A 19,526-nucleotide genomic window follows, 5' to 3' on the forward strand; every position below is an offset into this window, starting at 1 on the left:
GGGGGGGGGGATTGGCTGATCACGTGAAGGATTAGCGATTTACCGGATTATACCGTCACACAATTCGTGAGACGGAAAGAAAGGAATGAGTAAGTGAAATCTGGCTGATTCCATGTTACTACATTCCTCAATGTTTCGGAAAATATACTACAGTAATGGCAGATAACCCTGTCCAAATCTCAACCTTCTGGAATGTACTTGCTGTGAAGAAATACCAAAGGCATATCTCCGAACAGTGTAGCAAGATTGTTAAAGTGTTCATAATGACGCAGCGTCCACTGCACGGGACAGTTCATGTATTAATTGATGCTGCTTTATTGATATAAAACTGTAATACTTACAGTGTAAGTTACAGGTATTCGCTCCACGCACAAGTGAACGATGAACCCGTCCCGGCTCAACAGGATCGTGCGATTTGACCCGAGTGTTGGTACACGTGCGTAAATACAGCCGAAGAGCTGGCTGTCGTTTGTCGCCTCTGGCGGAGGCTCTGCCACGTTGGTGCGACAAATTTACGACAGATGATGTGCGTTCATGGGATCCATACACACAGCATCCATTTATAAAGCACTGATCACATGTAGCTCGCTCGTGGATTGATCATTCCCAGCGACAGCATGCTCGAATGATGTAACTCAATATGGCACCATGTTTTTCTGTCCGAACCATGCAAACGCCACAACTCGTGGAGGCGCAGGTTTCCCGATTCCTCTGCGTCAACTCCTCCAACCCCACAATCATGACAATCCCGAGGATAATCTGGATAGAACGTACTGTGTTTACATCTACTTGTGGTGCTTTATTAAAAGAGCTAAGTTGGGGAACTGTGTGATGGTGCTGGACTGAAGCTTTCATTCTCGAATTTGCGAGGCCCCCGCACATCACTCTACCAATTTGAAAGATGAAGTTTGCCACTGGACTTGTTCTTGCCGCTGTCGCGGTCGCCGGTGTTTGCGCTGAGTCCACCACCACGCAAATCGACCCCAAGTCCCTGCCGGTCCAAGACCCAAAGTATATCGAGGGTCTTGGCCCACAGACGCCCGCCGGCGACAACCCGAAGATCAAGGAGGCTATGAAGTCACTGGAAGGCTCGCATGATGCCTCGAGTGGCAGCAACTACTACACGGTCGACCCTCGCGATCTGCCCAAGTACGACCCTAAGTTTGGTTTTGGTCCCGGTCCTGCCTTGCTCCCTGGCATGCCAGGCTACGGCAAGAACGACGCGGCCAACAAGGCCTGGGAGGAATTCCAGAAGAAGGAAGGTGGATCTAACAATGGCAAAACGCGTGCTTTGGAGGCTGCCGAGTCTACTAACACCTTCCAAGTCGACCCCAAGTCCCTGCCGGTCCAAGACCCGAAGTATCTCGAGGGTCTTGGCCCTCAGACCCCCGCCGGCGACAACCCGAAGCTTAAGGAAGCTATGAAGTCGCTGGAAGGCTCGCACGATGCATCGAGTGGCAGCAACTACTATACCATCGATCCCCACACGCTGCCGACCCAAGACCCGAAGTATCTCGAGGGCCTTGGTCCCATGACCCCTGCTGGCCCCGACGCAAAGAAGGCCATGAACGATTTGGCTTCGAAAGAATCGGGCACCACTACCACGCTTGATACCACAAAGACTGCTCCTCCACTAGACCCTGCGATGTACGAGGGTCTCGGCCCTGTTGTGCTCCCTGGCATGCGTGGCTATGGCCAAAATGCTCAGTTCAACAAGGCCTGGAAAGAGTTCACCAAGCAGGAAGGCGCATCTACTAGCGCCAGCGGCAGCAGTGCCTCCAACTGCCCCGAGGTTTGCCCCGATGTGTATGACCCTGTGTGCGGCTCGGACGGCGTCACATACAGCAACTCGTGCTTCCTGGGCATTGCTAGCTGCAAGAACCCCGACAAGCACATCGCCAAGGTCTCGGAGGGTCCTTGCGCCAAGCAGACTACGCAGTCTACCCAAAACTAACTCGTTGAGTATCTTTTTCATGAAGTGTCATCTATTGAACGCTTTAACAGGCTAATCAATTCACACGCATTCTAAGACTTTTTTTGGCAACCGGTAGCTACATTAGTACTTAAGTACTACCAGTAGAAGCTGCTGACAAGCATCAGTTCGTTTCCCATTACGATGCGACTGATAGTCAACGTTTGACCAATTTGTTTAGTCTCATTCAAAACGATTTCTTGTCCAAAAACTACTACTAAGACGATCTAGTAGTACTTCAAAGTAGTAACTATAAATGCTAGGTAGAGTGACAGAGGAAATGGAAGTACTATTAGTCGTACTAACGTTAGGACAGTACTTTGGTTTTGATCTGGGAAAGACAGGCAAAATGATGTTCATTTACTTTGGACACCGATATCGTTCATCATAACTTTTTTTTCGGGTGATGATGCGATCCGCAAGCGAACACGACAGGTCGAAGTTTCTCTTCGAACCGTAAGTGAAGTGGAAAGTTGGTAGCCCAGACGAAACATAAGAGTTATCGCTTTAATGTGCCAATAAGATACTGATGATGGCAATATCGCCTACAAGGCCACGAGAGTGCTGTACCGTCACAAATACTGCTTCACTGAAGCCACCTGCAATGGCCAACCTCACCACACGTGAACATTATACAGTACACTGTACTGGATTAGATTACCTGAGCCTTGGGTCCTGAAGATTGTAATGATCATGGAAAAGTTGATGCGTCCAAGGAAACATGTAATCAGAAAGCCCTCATGCGCACTGGTGCTCTGGGAGTGCTGCATTCTTAAATTTGCGAGCAACACCCCACCCACAGTCCCCCTCCGGTATCCCTCCACTCAACTCGAAACATGAAGTTCGCCGCTGGAGTAGTCCTTGCAGCCGTCGCAGTCTCTGGTGTCTCTGCCGATCCGGCCAACAACGCCGATCCTGCCACGATTACTGGTGTTGATACAGCGGTTCTCCGTGGAAGCAACCCCAACATCAAGAGGGCTCTGCAGGACCTGCCAGGCTCTCAACCGGCTTCTGGTAGCGGCAGCTACTACGAGACATTAACCCCTCAGCCAGTCGACCCAAATTACAAGCTCCAAGAAGGCCCGGGCATTCAACTTATGCCCGGCATGCCTGGCTACGCGGCGGCTAAGGAGAAGTTTGAGGAATACCTGAAAAGTATAGGCGCATCGAGTATCAGTGGCAACGGCCGCAAGTTGGAGACCGCTGACTCAAGCAACACTCTCACTGTCGACCCGAAGACCATGCCGACCCAAGATCCGAAGTTTCTCGTGGGTCCTGGTCCCCAGGTGCCGGGTGACAATGACCCGAAGCTAAAGCAAGCAATGAAGTTCCTGGAGGGCTCTGTTGCTTCATCGGGCAGCAACAACGAATACACGACGTTCCATCCGTACACCGTGGACCCAAATTACAAGTTCCAAGAAGGCCCGGGCATTCAACTTATGCCCGGCATGCCAGGTTACAAAGAGGGACAAAAGGCCTTGGAGGAATACCTTAAGAAGGAGGGCGCAACTTCCAGCGGTAGCGGTGCCTCCAAGTGCGCTCAGATTTGCCCTGATGAGTACAAACCTGTGTGCGGTACGGACGGTGTCACGTACAGCAACTCGTGCTTCCTGGGCATCGCCAGCTGCAAAAATCCTAACAATGGCATCGCCAAGGCGTCCGACGGTCCTTGCCCTCAGCCAACGACGCAGCCTCCCCAGAACTAACTACATCATTTGCCGTCCTGGAGTTGTTCAGTGATCAGCGAAATAACGTCTAACTCAAATAATACACACGGAGTTCTCAAATGCACTATATAGTACATCATCGCTCTCTCTTAGGGTGTGTAGGGGTACGCTCAATGCCATTTTATGCACAGTCTGACTCAGACTGTGCAGCGGACAATGAGCGGATGAGCGGACGAAGAAAACCGGTTTTTCTCTCCCCCACTTTCCTTTCCCATTTCAAGAAAGAGCGACGGGGATTCGTATTGCTCTTCCAGCGCAATACACGACGTGCTCCGGCCAACATCAACAGAAGTCGTCAAGCATGACGACTTCAAAAACCGCGGCGTCATGGGTGCGCTGAAGCTTGAAGTGATTGCGAGTTATTTCGATCAAGATGACGACGAAATCGATCCGTACGTCGTTTGTGAGGGAGTCTCCGTTACTGCATTCAATAAGTATGTTGGAGACGGCGAAGGACTGCGGATTCCACTTCGATTTCTCGCCCTCTATGATGGGCGTATCGTGATTGTCGAACTTCCAACGGAAGTGCATGAGAGTACTGCGGCAGAATTCACGAGCAAATTCCTCGGTGCGGCAGGAAATGAAGACGAGATAGGAAAACGTGGCTCGATGACAGCGAGAAGAGCTGCCAACCCAAACAAGGAGGCCGATGCAACATTTGGATCGACGCTGAACCGAACACCACTTCCGACACTTCGCACCGTTGGTAATTGGGTGACATAGGCAGTGGAGGTTGGAAGATCTCAGACTTGGGCGAGTCTGGAAGCAGCAGCTCAATGGTGGTGCAATTACAGTGGAATCCAGTATATTCTGCTGTTGAAAATCAGTCCTCAAGGTATTCAAACGCGATACGCGCTTTATGACATCGCCGTACTTGGCACTCTGCCAGCGCCAACTGCAAGTGGAACATTTCGACACAACGCTGCTGGAGCTGCTGCCAATGTCTCCTTCGACATGCGCCGGATCTTGTCGATCCCTGCGAATCAAGCGCTCCCAACTGGTGTAAATGCAACCGCCGTTGTCGATCTGCGCGTCGTCATGAATTTTGTCTTGCAGCCTATGTCACCCAATTAGCAACGGTGCGAGGTGTCGGAAGTGGTGTTCGGTTCAGCGTCGATCTAAATGTTGCATCGGCCTCCTTGTTCGGGTTGGCAGCTCTTCTCGCTGTCATCTAGCCACGTTTTCCTATCTCGTCTTCATTTCCTGCCGCACCGAGGAATTTGCTCGTGAATTCTGCCGCAGTACTCTCATGCACTTCCGTTGGAAGTTCGACAATCACGATACGCCCATCATAGAGGACGAAAAATCGAAGTGGAATCCGCAGTCCTTCGCCGTCCCCAACATACTTATTGAATGCAGTAACGGAGACTCCCTCACAAACGACGTACGGATCGATTTCGTCGTCATCTTGATCGAAATAACTCGCAATCACTTCAAGCTTCAGCGCACCCATGACGCCGCGGCTTTTGAAGTCGTCATGCTTGACGACTTCTGTTGATGTTGGCCGGAGCACGTCGTGTATTGCGCTGGAAGAGCAATACGAATCCCCGTCGCTCTTTCTTGAAATGGGAAAGGAAAGTGGGGGAGAGAAAAACCGGTTTTCTTCGTCCGCTCATCCGCTCATTGTCCGCTCAGGCGGTGCATAAGGCACGCGCGACAAGTTGAACGAAGGTCGTCCAAGCAGATTGTTCGTTGAAGGTCTCCTAATGTTACCTGTAATGTAACTCAGTCGACATTTTGGAACGATATAATGTGATGTCCCCCGGTAAAAAATATGATTGTTTTACTGTTTTTACCACTTTTTAGATGTAAAATTGAACGCACAGTTAATGATCGCTCCAATTGGAATCCGACGATGAGGTTCATAACGACACATGCGAGTTACTAGATGCCACTCGTCATCGTTCATGCACTCAGGTCGTGGCGGAAGAGACTGCATTTCTGCCACATTGCGGACTACTACCGAGTCCGGCATCGTATTCCCCCACGGATACTGTCCCGTAATTGCCTCGATGATGCACATGCCAAGCGAATAAATGTCCGACGCGAAAGTCGGTCGAGCACCAAGCAAACACTCCGGCGCCTTCCACCGAAAAGCTCCCAATGCACCATTTTCGTCATTAGCTGGGGCCTCTATGTGGTTCACGACGATACTTAACCCAAAATCCGCCAACTTTGCCGTAGACAACCCCTCGGTATTATCACAAACAAGAATATTATTACCCTTGAGATCCCCATGAATGATTCCACGGTCGTGAAGATGTTGCAAACCCAAAGCAACATCGCTGATGGCAAACCAGATTAAACGTCGATTCTTCCCTTTCAAATACGACGCCAGAGTTCCACGACTAGCTGGCTCACATACGAAAAACGGTCGCCCTTGGTGACATGCGCCGTAAAGTTTGATTAAATTCGGATGATTCAATGAGAACCACAAATCCGCTTCGTGACGAAATTGTTCCCAGTTTTCCTTATCGGAGGGATCTAAAAGAACCTGTTTCACGACCACATCCGTATCTAGCCATTCTCCTTCGTGAACAGCTCCGAAAGAACCATCCGCAATGTGACGGCCTAGCTGCACTTGATACGGAGGAATGAACCACAACGGAGGATCTTCAGACTTATTGACAGTCGAGGGGCCCAGCTGTGTACTCGCTGCAAATTGTATCAATGCTACTGCTTCGGATCGCTCAATGTCGTTTGACATTTGCCTAAAGAAAGGTTCTGGTTCCTCCAGACATGATTTTAACGTCTTGCTCTGCCGTCGTCGAGCCTCTTTCCACTGTGTTTGCCAATTATGAACTGGTGCAGTATTGTGCAATGAAGACGTTCTCAGCAACATGTCAATATCGTGATGAAAACTATAATTCTTGCCCGCCACTGTGCCTGAAGCGCAAATGCTAGCGACAACGCTTGTGCCACCTAAAATGCGCTGGTCAAGCATGTCGTAAAAGCGCAGCACAATGAGACTAAAGTTCTCCACTAAATCCATGGCCACTGAATCCGGACTAGCTTTAAGATGTTGGTACACGTCCATTATGCGGTCACATACAGGACGATTCACATTGTTGAAGCTTCCACAGTCCGTCTCATCACAAATTTGCTCAATTTCATGCAACGTTGCTTCAAGGGTCATCCCCAGTGTCTGGATTTCGTACCCACTTACGTCTTCAACAGTAGCTGGAGTATCATGGGGTAGTCTCGTAGTCATAGGAGCATCACGTCTTGCCAACACACTTAGCTGATGTACAACATCCGGCATACTGATACTATCAACTAAGTCAGGCGTACACATGCGTAGAAGAAGATCCCATTCGGTTCTCTTAATAAAATCCGGTCGAACGTCTGGAAGATTGTCAAAATTTGAATTGCGAGTTGCAATCTTGTCTGGCGAGCGGTCCTTCACGAGAATTTCAAAAATCGCCAGGCCAAATGCGAAAATATCCGACGACTCCAAAGGATCCGCATCGTGGAAATCTAAGCTACCAAAATTACGTCGACGTACCAAGCCCATTCCACTCAAAACTCCTTTCTGTGACGCCTGTGAATAAAGTAGGTTATCTACAGTCAATCGTTCATGTACAAGTCCTCGTTCATGAACATATTGAAGACCTAGAGCGCAGCCAAGTACATGTCTCCACGTCTGCGTCTCCTTCCGGTGTGCAAGTTCTTCACTTTTACTCAGCTTTTTGTCAATAGCTCGCTCACGTCGTGTCTTTCTTCGCCCCCTCGTCCTCTTAATTGTTTGATTTAATAGTGGCAATGCACTGCACGCTTCGTGGATCATGAATGGGGTTCCTACGTGACACGCACCGAAAAACTTTCGTACGTTTGGATGGTGAAGCTTGGCCCAAACAGCAGCCTGTCGCTCACAAGCTTCTTCTCCTTCTTCCACGACGGTCGTTTTGGCTCGGAACCACTCTAGCTCCGACGCCGCAAACCAATGTGGTAGAGCTCCTACCATCACATTTCCACGCCGGCCTATCGTGTCAAAAACCTCGCATACAACGTCCAGCTCCCTCGGCGTCAGGACGTGACTGTACTGGTCCAATTGGTACTTCAATAGTGTCATAATCTGCAATTGTCGGTTGTTATTTCCCAGTTCATTTGTCAATTTCTCCTCATCTCGTAATATTTCGTCAATTTTTTGGATAAACTCCGCCCGTTCAGACTCCAAATTACGATCCCAATTATCACGAAGTTCACTTTCCAACTGGTCCAAAACCGACTCAATTGCCCTTTGTAGCAGTACAATAACTCGAGCTGAATCCGCAAGTCGCAGCAACAAGCGACTTTCATCTTCGAATCTCCGCAGTTTCTTATTCAAGAATTGACCTGCGCGTGCCAGCGCCATGTCGTCGTCAGACGCGCGTGCCAACTCCCGCAGCTCCGAAACCAAGTGATCGCCCAGAATCGCTGACGAGCGCACAAGCCCCACGCGGCTCGAGTGCCATCGGTCGCTCTCGGCCACACGTGGGTTTACCCACAGCTGCCAGCGCCCCATATTTACAGTTAGGAAAGTTGTGAATCTACAAATATATATTTTTCTCTTAAATAATTTTATTATTTTGATGTATCAGTATTTAAAGCATTAATATTGACCTCAAGCAGGTGTATCAATAATACTGGTGGAGACAGAGATCATTTCAATAAAGCCAGGGATTGTAGTAGAATGATATCCACCAAATATTATAGTATAGTAATACTGGAGCATTATGTTTTTGTACTCTTATTCTATTTTTTTTTATCTCGCGATCTAGAACACTGTTAGTACTAATGTTTGATGTGAGAATACTATTGGTGACCACCAAAAGCATTTTTGTTTAACCAACTGGCAAGTCCACAACGTCGGGCGAATATCTTGTTAATCTTCAGCACCTCATGCATGTCTACCACATTACGGCTCTGCGTTGTCATTTGACTACTGCCTTCACAGCACCCTGTTAGAACTCGTTCTCGGAATGAGCTAAATGTCGGTATGCTCTAGAAATAAAATCGCGGTTGTAACAGAACCACAGAATAATTGCATGCTTGCACTTTGAGTCTTGCTCACAGCTGAGCTAGCTGCCAGACTATGGTGTCGAGACGGCAGGAGACGAAGGGCTACAAGATGCAAAAGGATAGTCTACCCTATCGAATAGGGTCGACGACAGTATGATATCCTGCCCGCCGAGGTCAATTTACACTAACGCGTCGCATTCTCCAGTAAGTGTTTTTTTTTCGCTAGCCGAACAAACTGCGAATACTGACTACGAAAGCGTTAATGTGGACAGCCGCCGCCACCAGCTAAGCATTGCGGTGGTAGGTTCAGGAGTAGAGGTAATGCCTCGTCCGAGTGCAATTGGCTTTGGTAGATAGAATTAAAATAATAATAATAATAATAATAAAAATAATAATGGGCCGCAAATATAATCTTATCATTTACTGTGCTACTCGTAAGGAGTCTGGTGCTACTAGTACAAGGCAACAAAAGCTCTTCCTGCTCAGATGTGTTGACTGGGTTGAGATCACCCTCAAAATGAGGTGTGAAGTATAACTAGCCTCAATTTGTTCTCAGATAAATCGGTATTCTCGATGCTGAGCAAATAGTTAAGCTGAGCTCACGTGATCAATCTTCTCGAAGCAGTCCCAACTCATTTTATTTGGAAAAATACACAAATAGTCGGAAAACTTAGGTGTTTGAGCACAGGCACTTAAATTTAGCTGGCACGTTGATACAACGAGGAGAATTGCTGGTTCTACGCATTGCAACGAAAAATACTCTCTTTGTGTCTTACAGCTATTATACTTTTTTTTTACGGTCCGTACATAACGGATCACGGGTAGCCCGCAATCCATCGTGCGCTTTATCATGGGCACGTGACGGCTTCTTTTCCTGTTCGAATTGCTTAGTCAGACTCCCATATTCAATGGTTTCCTGCGCATTGACAACGCAACGAAGATCTACAACTTCGACCTCGTAATCACGATTACACGTACTGTATCATCGGGAAAAGCATACACCCAGGACAACAACGAAACTGGGGTGGCCGCTACATTACCATTCTCAATTTTGCAAGCGCTACCACACACCGCTCCTCCTCTCAAGATGAAGTTTGCCTCTGGACTTGTCGCAATCGCATTTGCCGCCGCCAGTGCCTCCGCCGAGTCCACCAACACCCAGACTTTGGACCCAAAGACTCTCACTTACTTGGATCCTACCACCATTAGAGGCCCAAGTATCCCTGTCGACAAGCAGAAGGAAATGGAGGAGTTATCGGCAGACTGGAAGGCTGCTTCTGGAAATGGGAACTACTACACCATCGACCCAAACACGCTGCCGACTCAAAACCCTGCTTACCTGAACGGCCTCGGCCCTCAGGTGCCCATCAAAGACCACCGTCAGCTAGACTCGACCAACACCCACACCGTCGACCCCAATACTCTGCCGATTGAGAACCCAGCTTATCTTGAGGGACTTGGTCCCCAAACGCCCGCTGGTGACAACCCGGAGCTCAAGAAGGCTATGAATGAGCTGGCTGGCTCCCCTAGTAGCAACAACTACCACACTGTCGATCCCCACTCGCTACCAACTCAGAACCCCGCTTTCCTGGAAGGCCCCGGGCTCCCCCGTTTCAGCAACACTGCCCCGAAGTGCGATCAAGCTTGTCCTGACGTGTACGCTCCTGTATGCGGCACCGACGGCGTGACGTACAGCAACTCGTGCGCGTTGGGTATTGCCAGCTGCAAAAACCCAGAAAAGCACATCGCTAAGAAATTCGATGGCCGCTGCTAGAATCGTAGCGCGTGAGTGGAAGATTGATTATATCGAAACATACCCAATACAATTTTCCCAGCCATTTGGCAACTAACATTAGTAATAGGTAAAGTGTATCACTGTTAGGAGCGCACGCACTCTTTGAATTCAACAGTGTGATCAAAGACGAAAGCTCTGTGCTCTGTTCTTCAAGATGAAGCTGTGAAGACCTGTCATGTCTTTTGTGATGATAATTGTCACGAAGCTGCCAAGAGGAGCTTCATCAGGGCTCAGCAGAGAGATAGATCCGTGGAAATCAGGGTGACAAGATTCTCGTAACTGTAAAAGGCACATGTCATTTACAGTTACCAAAATCATGTCCACATACTATGCGGCACAGCATACTCAAGGTTGATCAGAGCTTCTCCACGAGAAATAAGCCACGTAGTTACTGCAATATTATACTTGTATCATGCTTCGACTGTTCAGGGTTCAACTCAGGTGACAAAAAGATGGCAAGAGGAGTCCAGCGAGAAGCTCTATCTGGGTCTTCTAGCAATAAAAAAAAAATGCAGCCACCGACCATATCTTTTCCAAACCGTCGCGCAAGATCCATTTTTTGCCTTTTCAACGAGATCTCCTCGCCACTCGGTGGGTTCACTGCCAGTGAATCACTGGTGGCTAAGAAGATATCTCCTCCGTTTGTCTTCCTGTTCGTATGTAGTGGTATATATTTCCACCTCCAACGCTTTGCCGCCGCTGCATTGCTCGCCATTCTCGAATTCACCGCGATATCCTCAAGTCCAGTCGTTCCAAGTTGATATCAAGTCAAGATGCTGTCGGTGAAAGTCCTGGTTGCCGCAGTCTCGCTGGGGCTAGTGACGACGACCCCCAATGTGTCCGCGACAAGTCTTCGAGTCCGGGTGCACACGAAATCCACGGCCACGTGCGGCGATGGTGAGCAAACCATCGGAGTTGCTGGGTGGGACCACGATGGCTGTGTCGCTACTGGCAACGTCTGTGTGGCTCAAGTGAGTGACGGTGACTGCCCCGAGGGAGCTTACTGTGCTCTACTAGACACGGGTGTCTACGGGTGCACGACTGGCGGTGACTACGACGATTCGTGGGATTCCCAGGAAACCACCTCGTACTGTGCGGACGGTGAACAAACGATCGGTGTTGCTGGCTGGGACCACGATGGCTGCGTTGCTACCGGCAATGTCTGTGTGGCTCAAGTGAGCGACGGTGACTGCCCCGAAGGAGCCTACTGTGCTCTACTAGACACGGGCGTCTACGGGTGCACGGCCGGATCCCCTGAAGACATACAATACGTCGACGATGGAACTTGTGCTGACAACGAGCAGACTATCGGCGTTGTGGGTTGGGATCACGATGGCTGCATCGACTCCGACCGCGTTTGTGTTGCTCAGGTGAGTGACGGTGACTGTCCGAGTGGCGCGTACTGCTCGTTGCTCGATACTGGCGTCTATGGTTGCGTCGCCAGCGCTAAGAAGCACCACCACCACCATCACCACCACCACAAGGAGCACCAAAAGATGTCATGCCCCAGCGGACAAGAGAGTATTGGCGTCGCTGGCTGGAGCTCGGACGGGTGCGTCACTTCGGGTAACGTTTGTGTTGCCGAGACGTACGGTGACTGCCCGTCAGGAGCTCATTGTGAATGGCTCGACACTGGCGTTTACGGATGCAAGGATGGTGCTGAGGAATCGACTCCTTGGGAGGGCTGCTCTAGTAATGAACAAACTATTGGAGTTGTGGGTTGGGACCACGATGGCTGCATCGATTCCGACTACGTGTGTGTAGCGCAAGTAAGTGATGGTCACTGTCCTAGTGGCGCGTATTGTTCGCTGCTCGATACTGGAGTCTACGGCTGCGTCGCCAGCGCTAAGAAGCACCACCATCACCATCACCACCACCACAAGGAGCACCAAAAGATGTCATGCCCCAGTGGACAGGAGAGTATTGGCGTCGCTGGCTGGAGCTCGGACGGGTGCGTCACTTCGGGCAATGTGTGCGTTGCCGAGACGTACGGTGACTGCCCGTCTGGAGCTCACTGCGAGTGGCTTGATACGGGTGTTTACGGATGCAAGGATGGTGCTGAGGAATCGACTCCTTGGGAGGGCTGCTCCAGCAATGAAGAAACGATCGGCGTTGTGGGATGGGATCACGATGGCTGCATCGACTCCGACCACGTCTGCGTGGCTCAAGTAAGTGACGGTGACTGTCCTAGTGGCGCGTACTGCTCGCTACTTGATACGGGCGTGTACGGCTGCGTTGCCAGCTCCAAGAAGCTTCTCTGACTGGAGTGACTTTGATGAAGGCACACCGTCTGGCCCTGTACTGACAGTTAGTTGTGGCCAAGGTATATCCGCCTGTGCTCTGCTCTTGCTGCACGTTGAATACGATGGCTGGCGGAGGTTGCCGCCCACCCAGTCATAACGTTAAATACACGTCTCGCCTTGTATAATTTGTTTTTCGTTTCTGAAATAGTAAGTCCATCCAACGACAACACCTGTACGTTGTCATCACCTGCAATCCAAGTAAACGAGCATAGTAAGCATAGTATGCCGCATGAATTCCAAGCCGAGCGCAGTGAATATCCAGGTGTTAACTATACATTCGCCATCTCCCAAAGAGAGCGCCTTCACAACGCTACGGCGTCGCTAGCAGCATGGCTACATGTATGATGCGCGTGAAGTTGGATGTTTTACATTTCTTTCTTCTTAGACATTTCTTAAAGGAATTTTATGTTTAGAAATTTTCTAAACATAAAACCCCAACTTAAGGTGATTTAACCCAAAAATGTCGATGATTGTTATCGATACTAGCTTTCTTAAAAATAAAACACACACACACACACATCAGAAAAAATAGCAGGCTGAGGTCTTACTTGACATTCGAGATACTTTGACGTGAACCCACCGAGATCTTCTCGTTTATGATCTCGTTGCCGAGATGGTCGATCTCTGGCGAAGAAGACATGCCCATATTCATCTTCTTCATAATGATCACGAAGAAGACGAAATTAATAACACTGACGGCACCCACTGTAAAGAACATGTTCTCGAGGTGGTCCTCGTTCAGGTTGTCGGACGGGAGCGACTTGGAGAACATGATAGTGAAGACTGAAGTCAGGATAGAGCCCATGGAGCTCATGAACAGGATGACGGCCTGAGCCATCGACTTCAACGACAGCGGCACGCTCGAGTACACGAGATCGTAGGCGGTAACGTTGATCAGACACTCGGCCAGACCGATGAAGACGTAGTTGGGAATAGCAGCGGCCCACGAAATGTCGTTCATGGGCTCCGAGCTTCCACCATCAAGAATTGGGTCTCCATTCGCGTCTTCGAGGGCGCCGGCGTTACGACGGATCACCTCGAAAATACCAGCCCAGAAGATACCGATGATGGCGATGATGAGGCCAATAGCAGACTTGCCGAACTGAGAAGGAGACTTGCCAACCCTCTTGGTGTACAGCGGGTACACGATCGAGTCTAGAATGGGAATGCAGATGACAATGACAATCGGATCAAACACTCCGAGCATGGCACCAGGGATCTGTTTGCTGTCCGGGTCGCTCCTGTCGAGACGCAGGTCGCACTGCTGTGTGATGGACTGGAAGTTGGCATCCGTCTGGTCGTACGCGCAGTTCCAGATGATCGTGAAGGCGGCGTACGGGAGCACCCGCACCAGTTTCTTGTACCCCTCAACACGCTCGTCGTCGAAAGTGCCGCCCATGCTGCTCTTAGACACATCCAGGAAGGATTGGTCCTGACCGGCGTACACCCAGCCTACAATACCGGCGAGAACCAGCACGGCAGCTATGTACGACATGATGTTGCCAACGTCCGCCTTGTCGACGGTGAAAGCCGAAATGACGTTGACAACCAACGCAGCCAGGAAGCAGAAAGTGGCCGAAACGAGGATGAAGCCATTGCGGGTCTGGTGAGCGTTGGCCCAGCCAAGACGGCACATCATCGAAATGGAACGATCGTTGGGCGGCATGAAGACATAGCGAGGGTAACCAACACATAGCATGGCGATAGCGAATAGCATCACGACTGCGCAGATCATGTACGTGGCAAAGTATCCGTATTCGGCGGGAATCTGTGCCGAACCATCAACGCACAGAACCGAAAGGTAACCGTACGAGAAGCCAGCGCCGATGTTGATACAGAAGTAAAAGTACGAGAAGTACGTCTCCTTCTGTTGTACCTCGCTCGGGTCGTGCGGGTCGAACTGGTCAGCACCGAGCGTGATCACGTTCGACTTGATAGCACCAGTACCGATGCCGATACCGACAAACAAACCGATGATGAAGATCGGGTTCACAACAGCAGAATTCGTCATGACCGTCGGGTAGGCTGCAATAGCCACGAGGAAGTCACCGATGCAGTACCAGATACCGAATGTCAGGATCGTACGGAAGCGGCCCCATCGTTCATCGGCCAGGTAAGCACCGAACAACGGAGTCAGGTAGCAAATGGACGTCCAGGTACTCTTCAAGGCACTGGCAGACACGAGACTCCATCCGATTTTCTGCATGAAGTTCTTGAGACCTTGGTTGATACCGTAGTAACTGAGACGCTCGGCTAGCTCCGTCATGAGGATGAAGAGGCATACCTCCAACAAGATGCTCTTGTACTTGCGTGGTCGAGCCTCCCACACGGTTTGTGTGGTCTCATAGGGCACCGCGGGCGAGCCCATGGGTGATTTGATGGGAGCGGATGTGATTCCCATTGTGAAGGTCTCAAAGCTGGTCAAGTTACGCGCTAGTGGTGAAATTGGAAATGGCCTGAATGCGCGTGCACTGCTGCCAATCCACACAGGGAAGGAACGTCGATATCAGCGTGAGCTAGGCGCCGTGCATTTGGTGATGGGGTGCCGAGACCTGCAAACGACTGGACTTGTAGGCACAGGCACATCTCCTTGTAGGAGATGCTCTTGACTGAAAAACGACATTACTGAATTATGCTGTCGATGAGTGTGTACAATACTAAGATTTGGCTTGCGCGCTACTATGCTTCGAAGGCGCACCTACTGAAGGGAGGCATTAACTTGCATGTGGTTTCGTGGTTGTCTCTAGTACTAACAGTAGCTGCAGAGATTTTTATCGATGGCATTGCTATCTGTACGTCGAGTGATCATTAGCGAAAACCCAGCCACTCCACGTCCAACTTCGCGTCTTGTCAAAGGGTTTCAACAAACGTGCGTTAATCAGCGCGGGTGGTCACGACATCCTTAACCGTAATTGCTGCGATTTCGCGTTATGGATACTCAGCCCGAATTTTGGTGGGATCGCTGCGCTTCAAAGACAAGCTTGGGTCCGAGTTGGGGTTCGAATGTGGTGCCCCCAATCCTTGCGCTCTGCAGTTTCCTACTAAAGTAGAGAGGGCGGTATGCATTAGCAAGCACAGCGCTGTGAAGCCCTCGCGAGTCTCGATGAGCAGGAAGGCAGCGTCCAATCTTGAAGCGATGACAAGCAGCGTGTCGGAACTTTGATTGGAACCTTTGGTGGTCCCGCTCTTTTCGGATTTGACATGCATGTCAAGTTGAACGAGAAAAGAAGGATCACCAAATGCGGAGGTCGCTTTTCGTCTCCATTTTCGCCACCGGCTCAGCGCAGACCAGAATGGAGACGAAAAGCGCCACCTTTTTTGTTAGAACTTTCGATGAAAATGTTGGATGGCATTCAGACGAAAAAAACCCATTAAATGTTTAATGGGTTTTTTTCGTCTGAATGCCATCCCGGCCAATCAGATCTCTCGAAATATTTTTTTCCATTCCCATTTAAGTTGTGCAGGTTGACGAGTACTATTGTAGCATTCCTATCAACAATGTTGACAGGGGTTACACTATTTGTAACCTTGGTGTGTGTCACATCATTTCATTTTTGATTGGCAACCGTGCATTATGGTGCTATATGTGGTTGGTCTAGGCCTCGGCGACGAGCAGGACGTGACGCTGCGTGGTCTGAACGCCATCAAGAAGTCCAAGAAGGTCTTCCTAGAGAACTACACGTCGGTGTTGGGCGTAGAGCTGGAGAAATTGGGCGAGTTCTATGGCCGTGAGGTGATTCTAGCCGACCGCGACTGCGTCGAGACCGGCGCTGACCAGATTTTCGCCGATGCCAAGGACGATGACGTGGCCTTCTTGGTCGTGGGCGACCCGCTCTGCGCTACGACCCACTCAGATCTGATTCTGCGCGCCAAGGAGCTGGATATCAAGGTCGAAGTGATCCACAACGCGTCCGTCATGGGCGCTGCGGGCTCCTGTGGCCTGCAGCTCTACTCGTTCGGGCAGACCGTGTCTATCCCCTTCTTCCGGGACGAGTGGCGTCCCGATAGCTTCTATGAGAAGATCCAGTACAATCGTCGCGGCGGCATGCACACGCTGTGTCTGCTGGACATTAAGGTGAAGGAGCCCGACTTTGAGGCCATGTGCCGCGGCCGCACGGTCTACCTGCCGCCGCGCTTCATGACGGTGAATCAGGCTATTGAACAGCTTATTGAAATCGAGGAGAAGCGTCAGGAAGGAGCTTACAGTAAAGACACGATCTGCGTAGGCATGGCACGTCTCGGCCAGAAGGACCAGACCATCATCGCCGGCACCATGGAGGAGCTGCTGACCGCCGACTTTGGCGCTCCGCTGCACTGTCTGGCCATTACGGGAGAGGTGCACCCGCTCGAAGAGGAGGTACGTGGACTTGTTGGTCAGTTATGTGGGAGATTATTCTGATGTGGCTTTGTACAGATGCTCAAGCAGTTCTACATCAAGAAATAGACATCGACGACGAGTTTTAGCGCCGCTTTTCCCTTGATACATGAATGCATATGCTCGTTAGATGCTCACTCTTGCTCTGGTTCTCGAGTGCTCAATTACCTCCAGTCAGGTCGTGGATAGTGTCGAGGTGCAGCAAATGAATTGAGTTACCCATCCTCCTGATACACTCAACAGTAGACGAATCTGTAGACGAAATCGTCTCTTTAGTGATCCTTGCTACTGATGTACTGGCGCATTGTAAGTGGTTGTAGTCTGCTCACGGCGCAATAGCTGTTAATAAAAACTTTTGCGAAAGGCATACCATTCGCACAACCAAATTAATGCACTGATAGCGATTACGCCTTCAGGGTTACAGTACAATGTGAAGTTATGCAGTGTACTTCAGTAGGAATATGTTTGTGGCTCCCTGTGGCACACTGTCAGTGCATCCAGTCAACAAAGAACCCTGTTTCGTAATAGGTCACGACTAGTTTTTGCAAGTCTTGGTTGTCGTGTCTCTTGCATCCAGTCCTGAGCCCGTGCACTGCCAGTCGAAAACTCGTTCATTTCTCAATTGGACCTCCAGCGCTCGCATCGACAAGAACCTCGAGACCATCATGGGAGTCACCAGTGCTCCCCTCAAGTCGCCCATGGGGTCACCAGCAGTGCCCTACGAGCCCGTGCAGACCATGTGGGAGGCTCGACCACGCAAATACAAGAGCGTCCTGTTTCAAGTCTGTTCCTTCATCCTCATGATGGAGCTAGCCGAGCGTCTCAGTTACTATGGTATCAACCAAGGTCTCAAGAACTTCATGCAGAAAATCGGATGGAGTCTCGTGTCTGCCAGTGCCTTGAAGAGTACCTGGACGTCCATTTGCTACCTGACTCCGCTGTTCGGTGCTTACCTGGCCGATGAACGATGGGGCCGCTTCCGTACGATCCTGACATTCGGTATCTGGTACTGCATCGGTGACTTCCTCGTGGCTATTGCAGCCTACCCGACGGTCATGACGAATTCTGCTGTTGTGAACCCGATCTTCATCATCGGTTTGTTTGTCGGCATCGGCATCGGTACTGGTGCTATCAAGTCGAACGTGATCACGCTCGGTGCTGACCAGTTCGACCCGCACGACCCGAGCGAGGTACAACAGAAGGAGACGTACTTCTCGTACTTTTACTTCTGTATCAACATCGGCGCTGGCTTCTCGTACGGTTACCTTTCGGTTCTGTGCGTTGATGGTTCGGCACAGATTCCCGCCGAATACGGATACTTTGCCACGTACATGATCTGCGCAGTCGTGATGCTATTCGCTATCGCCATGCTATGTGTTGGTTACCCTCGCTATGTCTTCATGCCGCCCAACGATCGTTCCATTTCGATGATGTGCCGTCTTGGCTGGGCCAACGCTCACCAGACCCGCAATGGCTTCATCCTCGTTTCGGCCACTTTCTGCTTCCTGGCTGCGTTGGTTGTCAACGTCATTTCGGCTTTCACCGTCGACAAGGCGGACGTTGGCAACATCATGTCGTACATAGCTGCCGTGCTGGTTCTCGCCGGTATTGTAGGCTGGGTGTACGCCGGTCAGGACCAATCCTTCCTGGATGTGTCTAAGAGCAGCATGGGCGGCACTTTCGACGACGAGCGTGTCGAGGGGTACAAGAAACTGGTGCGGGTGCTCCCGTACGCCGCCTTCACGATCATCTGGAACTGCGCGTACGACCAGACGGATGCCAACTTCCAGTCCATCACACAGCAGTGCGACCTGCGTCTCGACAGGAGCGACCCGGACAGCAAACAGATCCCTGGTGCCATGCTCGGAGTGTTTGATCCGATTGTCATTGTCATCTGCATTCCCATTCTAGACTCGATCGTGTACCCGCTGTACACCAAGAGGGTTGGCAAGTCTCCTTCTCAGTTCGGCAAGTCTGCTATTGGCCTCATCATCGCCATCATCGGTATCTTCTGGGCTGGTATTTTCGAGGTGATCCGTCGTAACGCCGGCGCCCTCGAAGACGCGAATGGAGACCCAATTCTTGATGGTGGAAGCTCGGAGCCCATGAACGACATTTCGTGGGCCGCTGCTATTCCCAACTACGTCTTCATCGGTCTGGCCGAGTGTCTGATCAACGTTACCGCCTACGATCTCGTGTACTCGAGCGTGCCGCTGTCGTTGAAGTCGATGGCTCAGGCCGTCATCCTGTTCATGAGCTCCATGGGCTCTATCCTGACTTCAGTCTTCACTATCATGTTCTCCAAGTCGCTCCCGTCCGACAACCTGAACGAGGACCACCTCGAGAACATGTT

At 50.5% G+C, this 19,526-nt stretch overlaps 11 protein-coding genes across 11 annotated transcripts; 7 read left to right on the plus strand and 4 right to left on the minus strand.

Moving 5' to 3' along the window:
- The first annotated feature begins 857 nt into the window (after positions 1-857).
- On the plus strand, positions 858-2,050 carry PPTG_03107 (hypothetical protein). Its single transcript, XM_008895785.1, has one exon. It carries the CDS (start codon positions 902-904, stop codon positions 1,952-1,954), a length of 1,053 nt encoding a protein of 350 aa, XP_008894033.1. The 5' UTR covers positions 858-901; the 3' UTR covers positions 1,955-2,050.
- A 758-nt stretch (positions 2,051-2,808) lies between these two features.
- Positions 2,809-3,678, plus strand: PPTG_03108 (hypothetical protein; the record flags this gene model as incomplete). Its single annotated transcript, XM_008895786.1, has 1 exon — positions 2,809-3,678. One exon carries the CDS (start codon positions 2,809-2,811, stop codon positions 3,676-3,678), a length of 870 nt encoding a protein of 289 aa, XP_008894034.1.
- Positions 3,679-4,026: 348 nt separating this feature from the next.
- Positions 4,027-4,705, plus strand: PPTG_03109 (hypothetical protein; the record flags this gene model as incomplete). The annotated part of the gene is made up of 2 exons (XM_008895787.1): positions 4,027-4,405; positions 4,527-4,705. The coding sequence occupies 2 exons, from the start codon at positions 4,027-4,029 to the stop codon at positions 4,703-4,705; spliced, it is 558 nt and encodes a 185-aa protein (XP_008894035.1).
- On the minus strand, positions 4,334-5,152 carry PPTG_03110 (hypothetical protein; the record flags this gene model as incomplete). Its single annotated transcript, XM_008895788.1, has 1 exon — positions 4,334-5,152. The coding sequence occupies one exon, from the start codon at positions 5,150-5,152 to the stop codon at positions 4,871-4,873; it is 282 nt and encodes a 93-aa protein (XP_008894036.1). The 3' UTR covers positions 4,334-4,870.
- Positions 5,153-5,457: 305 nt separating this feature from the next.
- PPTG_03111 (TKL protein kinase) lies at positions 5,458-8,233 on the minus strand. The gene has a single exon (XM_008895789.1). The coding sequence runs from the start codon at positions 8,201-8,203 to the stop codon at positions 5,492-5,494; it is 2,712 nt and encodes a 903-aa protein (XP_008894037.1). The 5' UTR covers positions 8,204-8,233; the 3' UTR covers positions 5,458-5,491.
- Positions 8,234-9,787: 1,554 nt separating this feature from the next.
- PPTG_03112 (hypothetical protein) lies at positions 9,788-10,474 on the plus strand (the record flags this gene model as incomplete). The annotated part of the gene is made up of 1 exon (XM_008895790.1): positions 9,788-10,474. One exon carries the CDS (start codon positions 9,788-9,790, stop codon positions 10,472-10,474), a length of 687 nt encoding a protein of 228 aa, XP_008894038.1.
- Positions 10,475-10,829: 355 nt separating this feature from the next.
- Positions 10,830-11,435, minus strand: PPTG_21203 (hypothetical protein). Its single transcript, XM_008896456.1, has one exon. The coding sequence runs from the start codon at positions 11,208-11,210 to the stop codon at positions 10,884-10,886; it is 327 nt and encodes a 108-aa protein (XP_008894704.1). The 5' UTR covers positions 11,211-11,435; the 3' UTR covers positions 10,830-10,883.
- On the plus strand, positions 11,040-12,924 carry PPTG_03113 (hypothetical protein). The gene has a single exon (XM_008895791.1). The coding sequence runs from the start codon at positions 11,269-11,271 to the stop codon at positions 12,754-12,756; it is 1,488 nt and encodes a 495-aa protein (XP_008894039.1). The 5' UTR covers positions 11,040-11,268; the 3' UTR covers positions 12,757-12,924.
- A 229-nt stretch (positions 12,925-13,153) lies between these two features.
- PPTG_03114 (hypothetical protein) lies at positions 13,154-15,282 on the minus strand. The gene has a single exon (XM_008895792.1). It carries the CDS (start codon positions 15,197-15,199, stop codon positions 13,343-13,345), a length of 1,857 nt encoding a protein of 618 aa, XP_008894040.1. The 5' UTR covers positions 15,200-15,282; the 3' UTR covers positions 13,154-13,342.
- Positions 15,283-16,372: 1,090 nt separating this feature from the next.
- On the plus strand, positions 16,373-17,242 carry PPTG_03115 (diphthine synthase; the record flags this gene model as incomplete). Its single annotated transcript, XM_008895793.1, has 2 exons — positions 16,373-17,155; positions 17,213-17,242. The coding sequence occupies 2 exons, from the start codon at positions 16,373-16,375 to the stop codon at positions 17,240-17,242; spliced, it is 813 nt and encodes a 270-aa protein (XP_008894041.1).
- A 596-nt stretch (positions 17,243-17,838) lies between these two features.
- On the plus strand, positions 17,839-19,501 carry PPTG_03116 (hypothetical protein; the record flags this gene model as incomplete). The annotated part of the gene is made up of 2 exons (XM_008895794.1): positions 17,839-19,421; positions 19,480-19,501. 2 exons carry the CDS (start codon positions 17,839-17,841, stop codon positions 19,499-19,501), a joined length of 1,605 nt encoding a protein of 534 aa, XP_008894042.1.
- Between the last annotated feature and the right edge of the window lie 25 nt (positions 19,502-19,526).

This window comes from Phytophthora parasitica (genome assembly GCF_000247585.1).
Source record: "Phytophthora parasitica INRA-310 unplaced genomic scaffold supercont2.4, whole genome shotgun sequence".
NCBI lineage: Eukaryota > Oomycota > Peronosporomycetes > Peronosporales > Peronosporaceae > Phytophthora > Phytophthora nicotianae.

Coding starts and splice junctions, on each gene's coding strand:
- PPTG_03107 (XM_008895785.1), top strand. CDS start 902: ATGAAGTTTGCCACTGGACTTGTTCTTGCCGCTGTCGCGGTCGCCGGT.
- PPTG_03111 (XM_008895789.1), bottom strand. CDS start 8,203: ATGGGGCGCTGGCAGCTGTGGGTAAACCCACGTGTGGCCGAGAGCGAC.
- PPTG_21203 (XM_008896456.1), bottom strand. CDS start 11,210: ATGGCGAGCAATGCAGCGGCGGCAAAGCGTTGGAGGTGGAAATATATA.
- PPTG_03113 (XM_008895791.1), top strand. CDS start 11,269: ATGCTGTCGGTGAAAGTCCTGGTTGCCGCAGTCTCGCTGGGGCTAGTG.
- PPTG_03114 (XM_008895792.1), bottom strand. CDS start 15,199: ATGGGAATCACATCCGCTCCCATCAAATCACCCATGGGCTCGCCCGCG.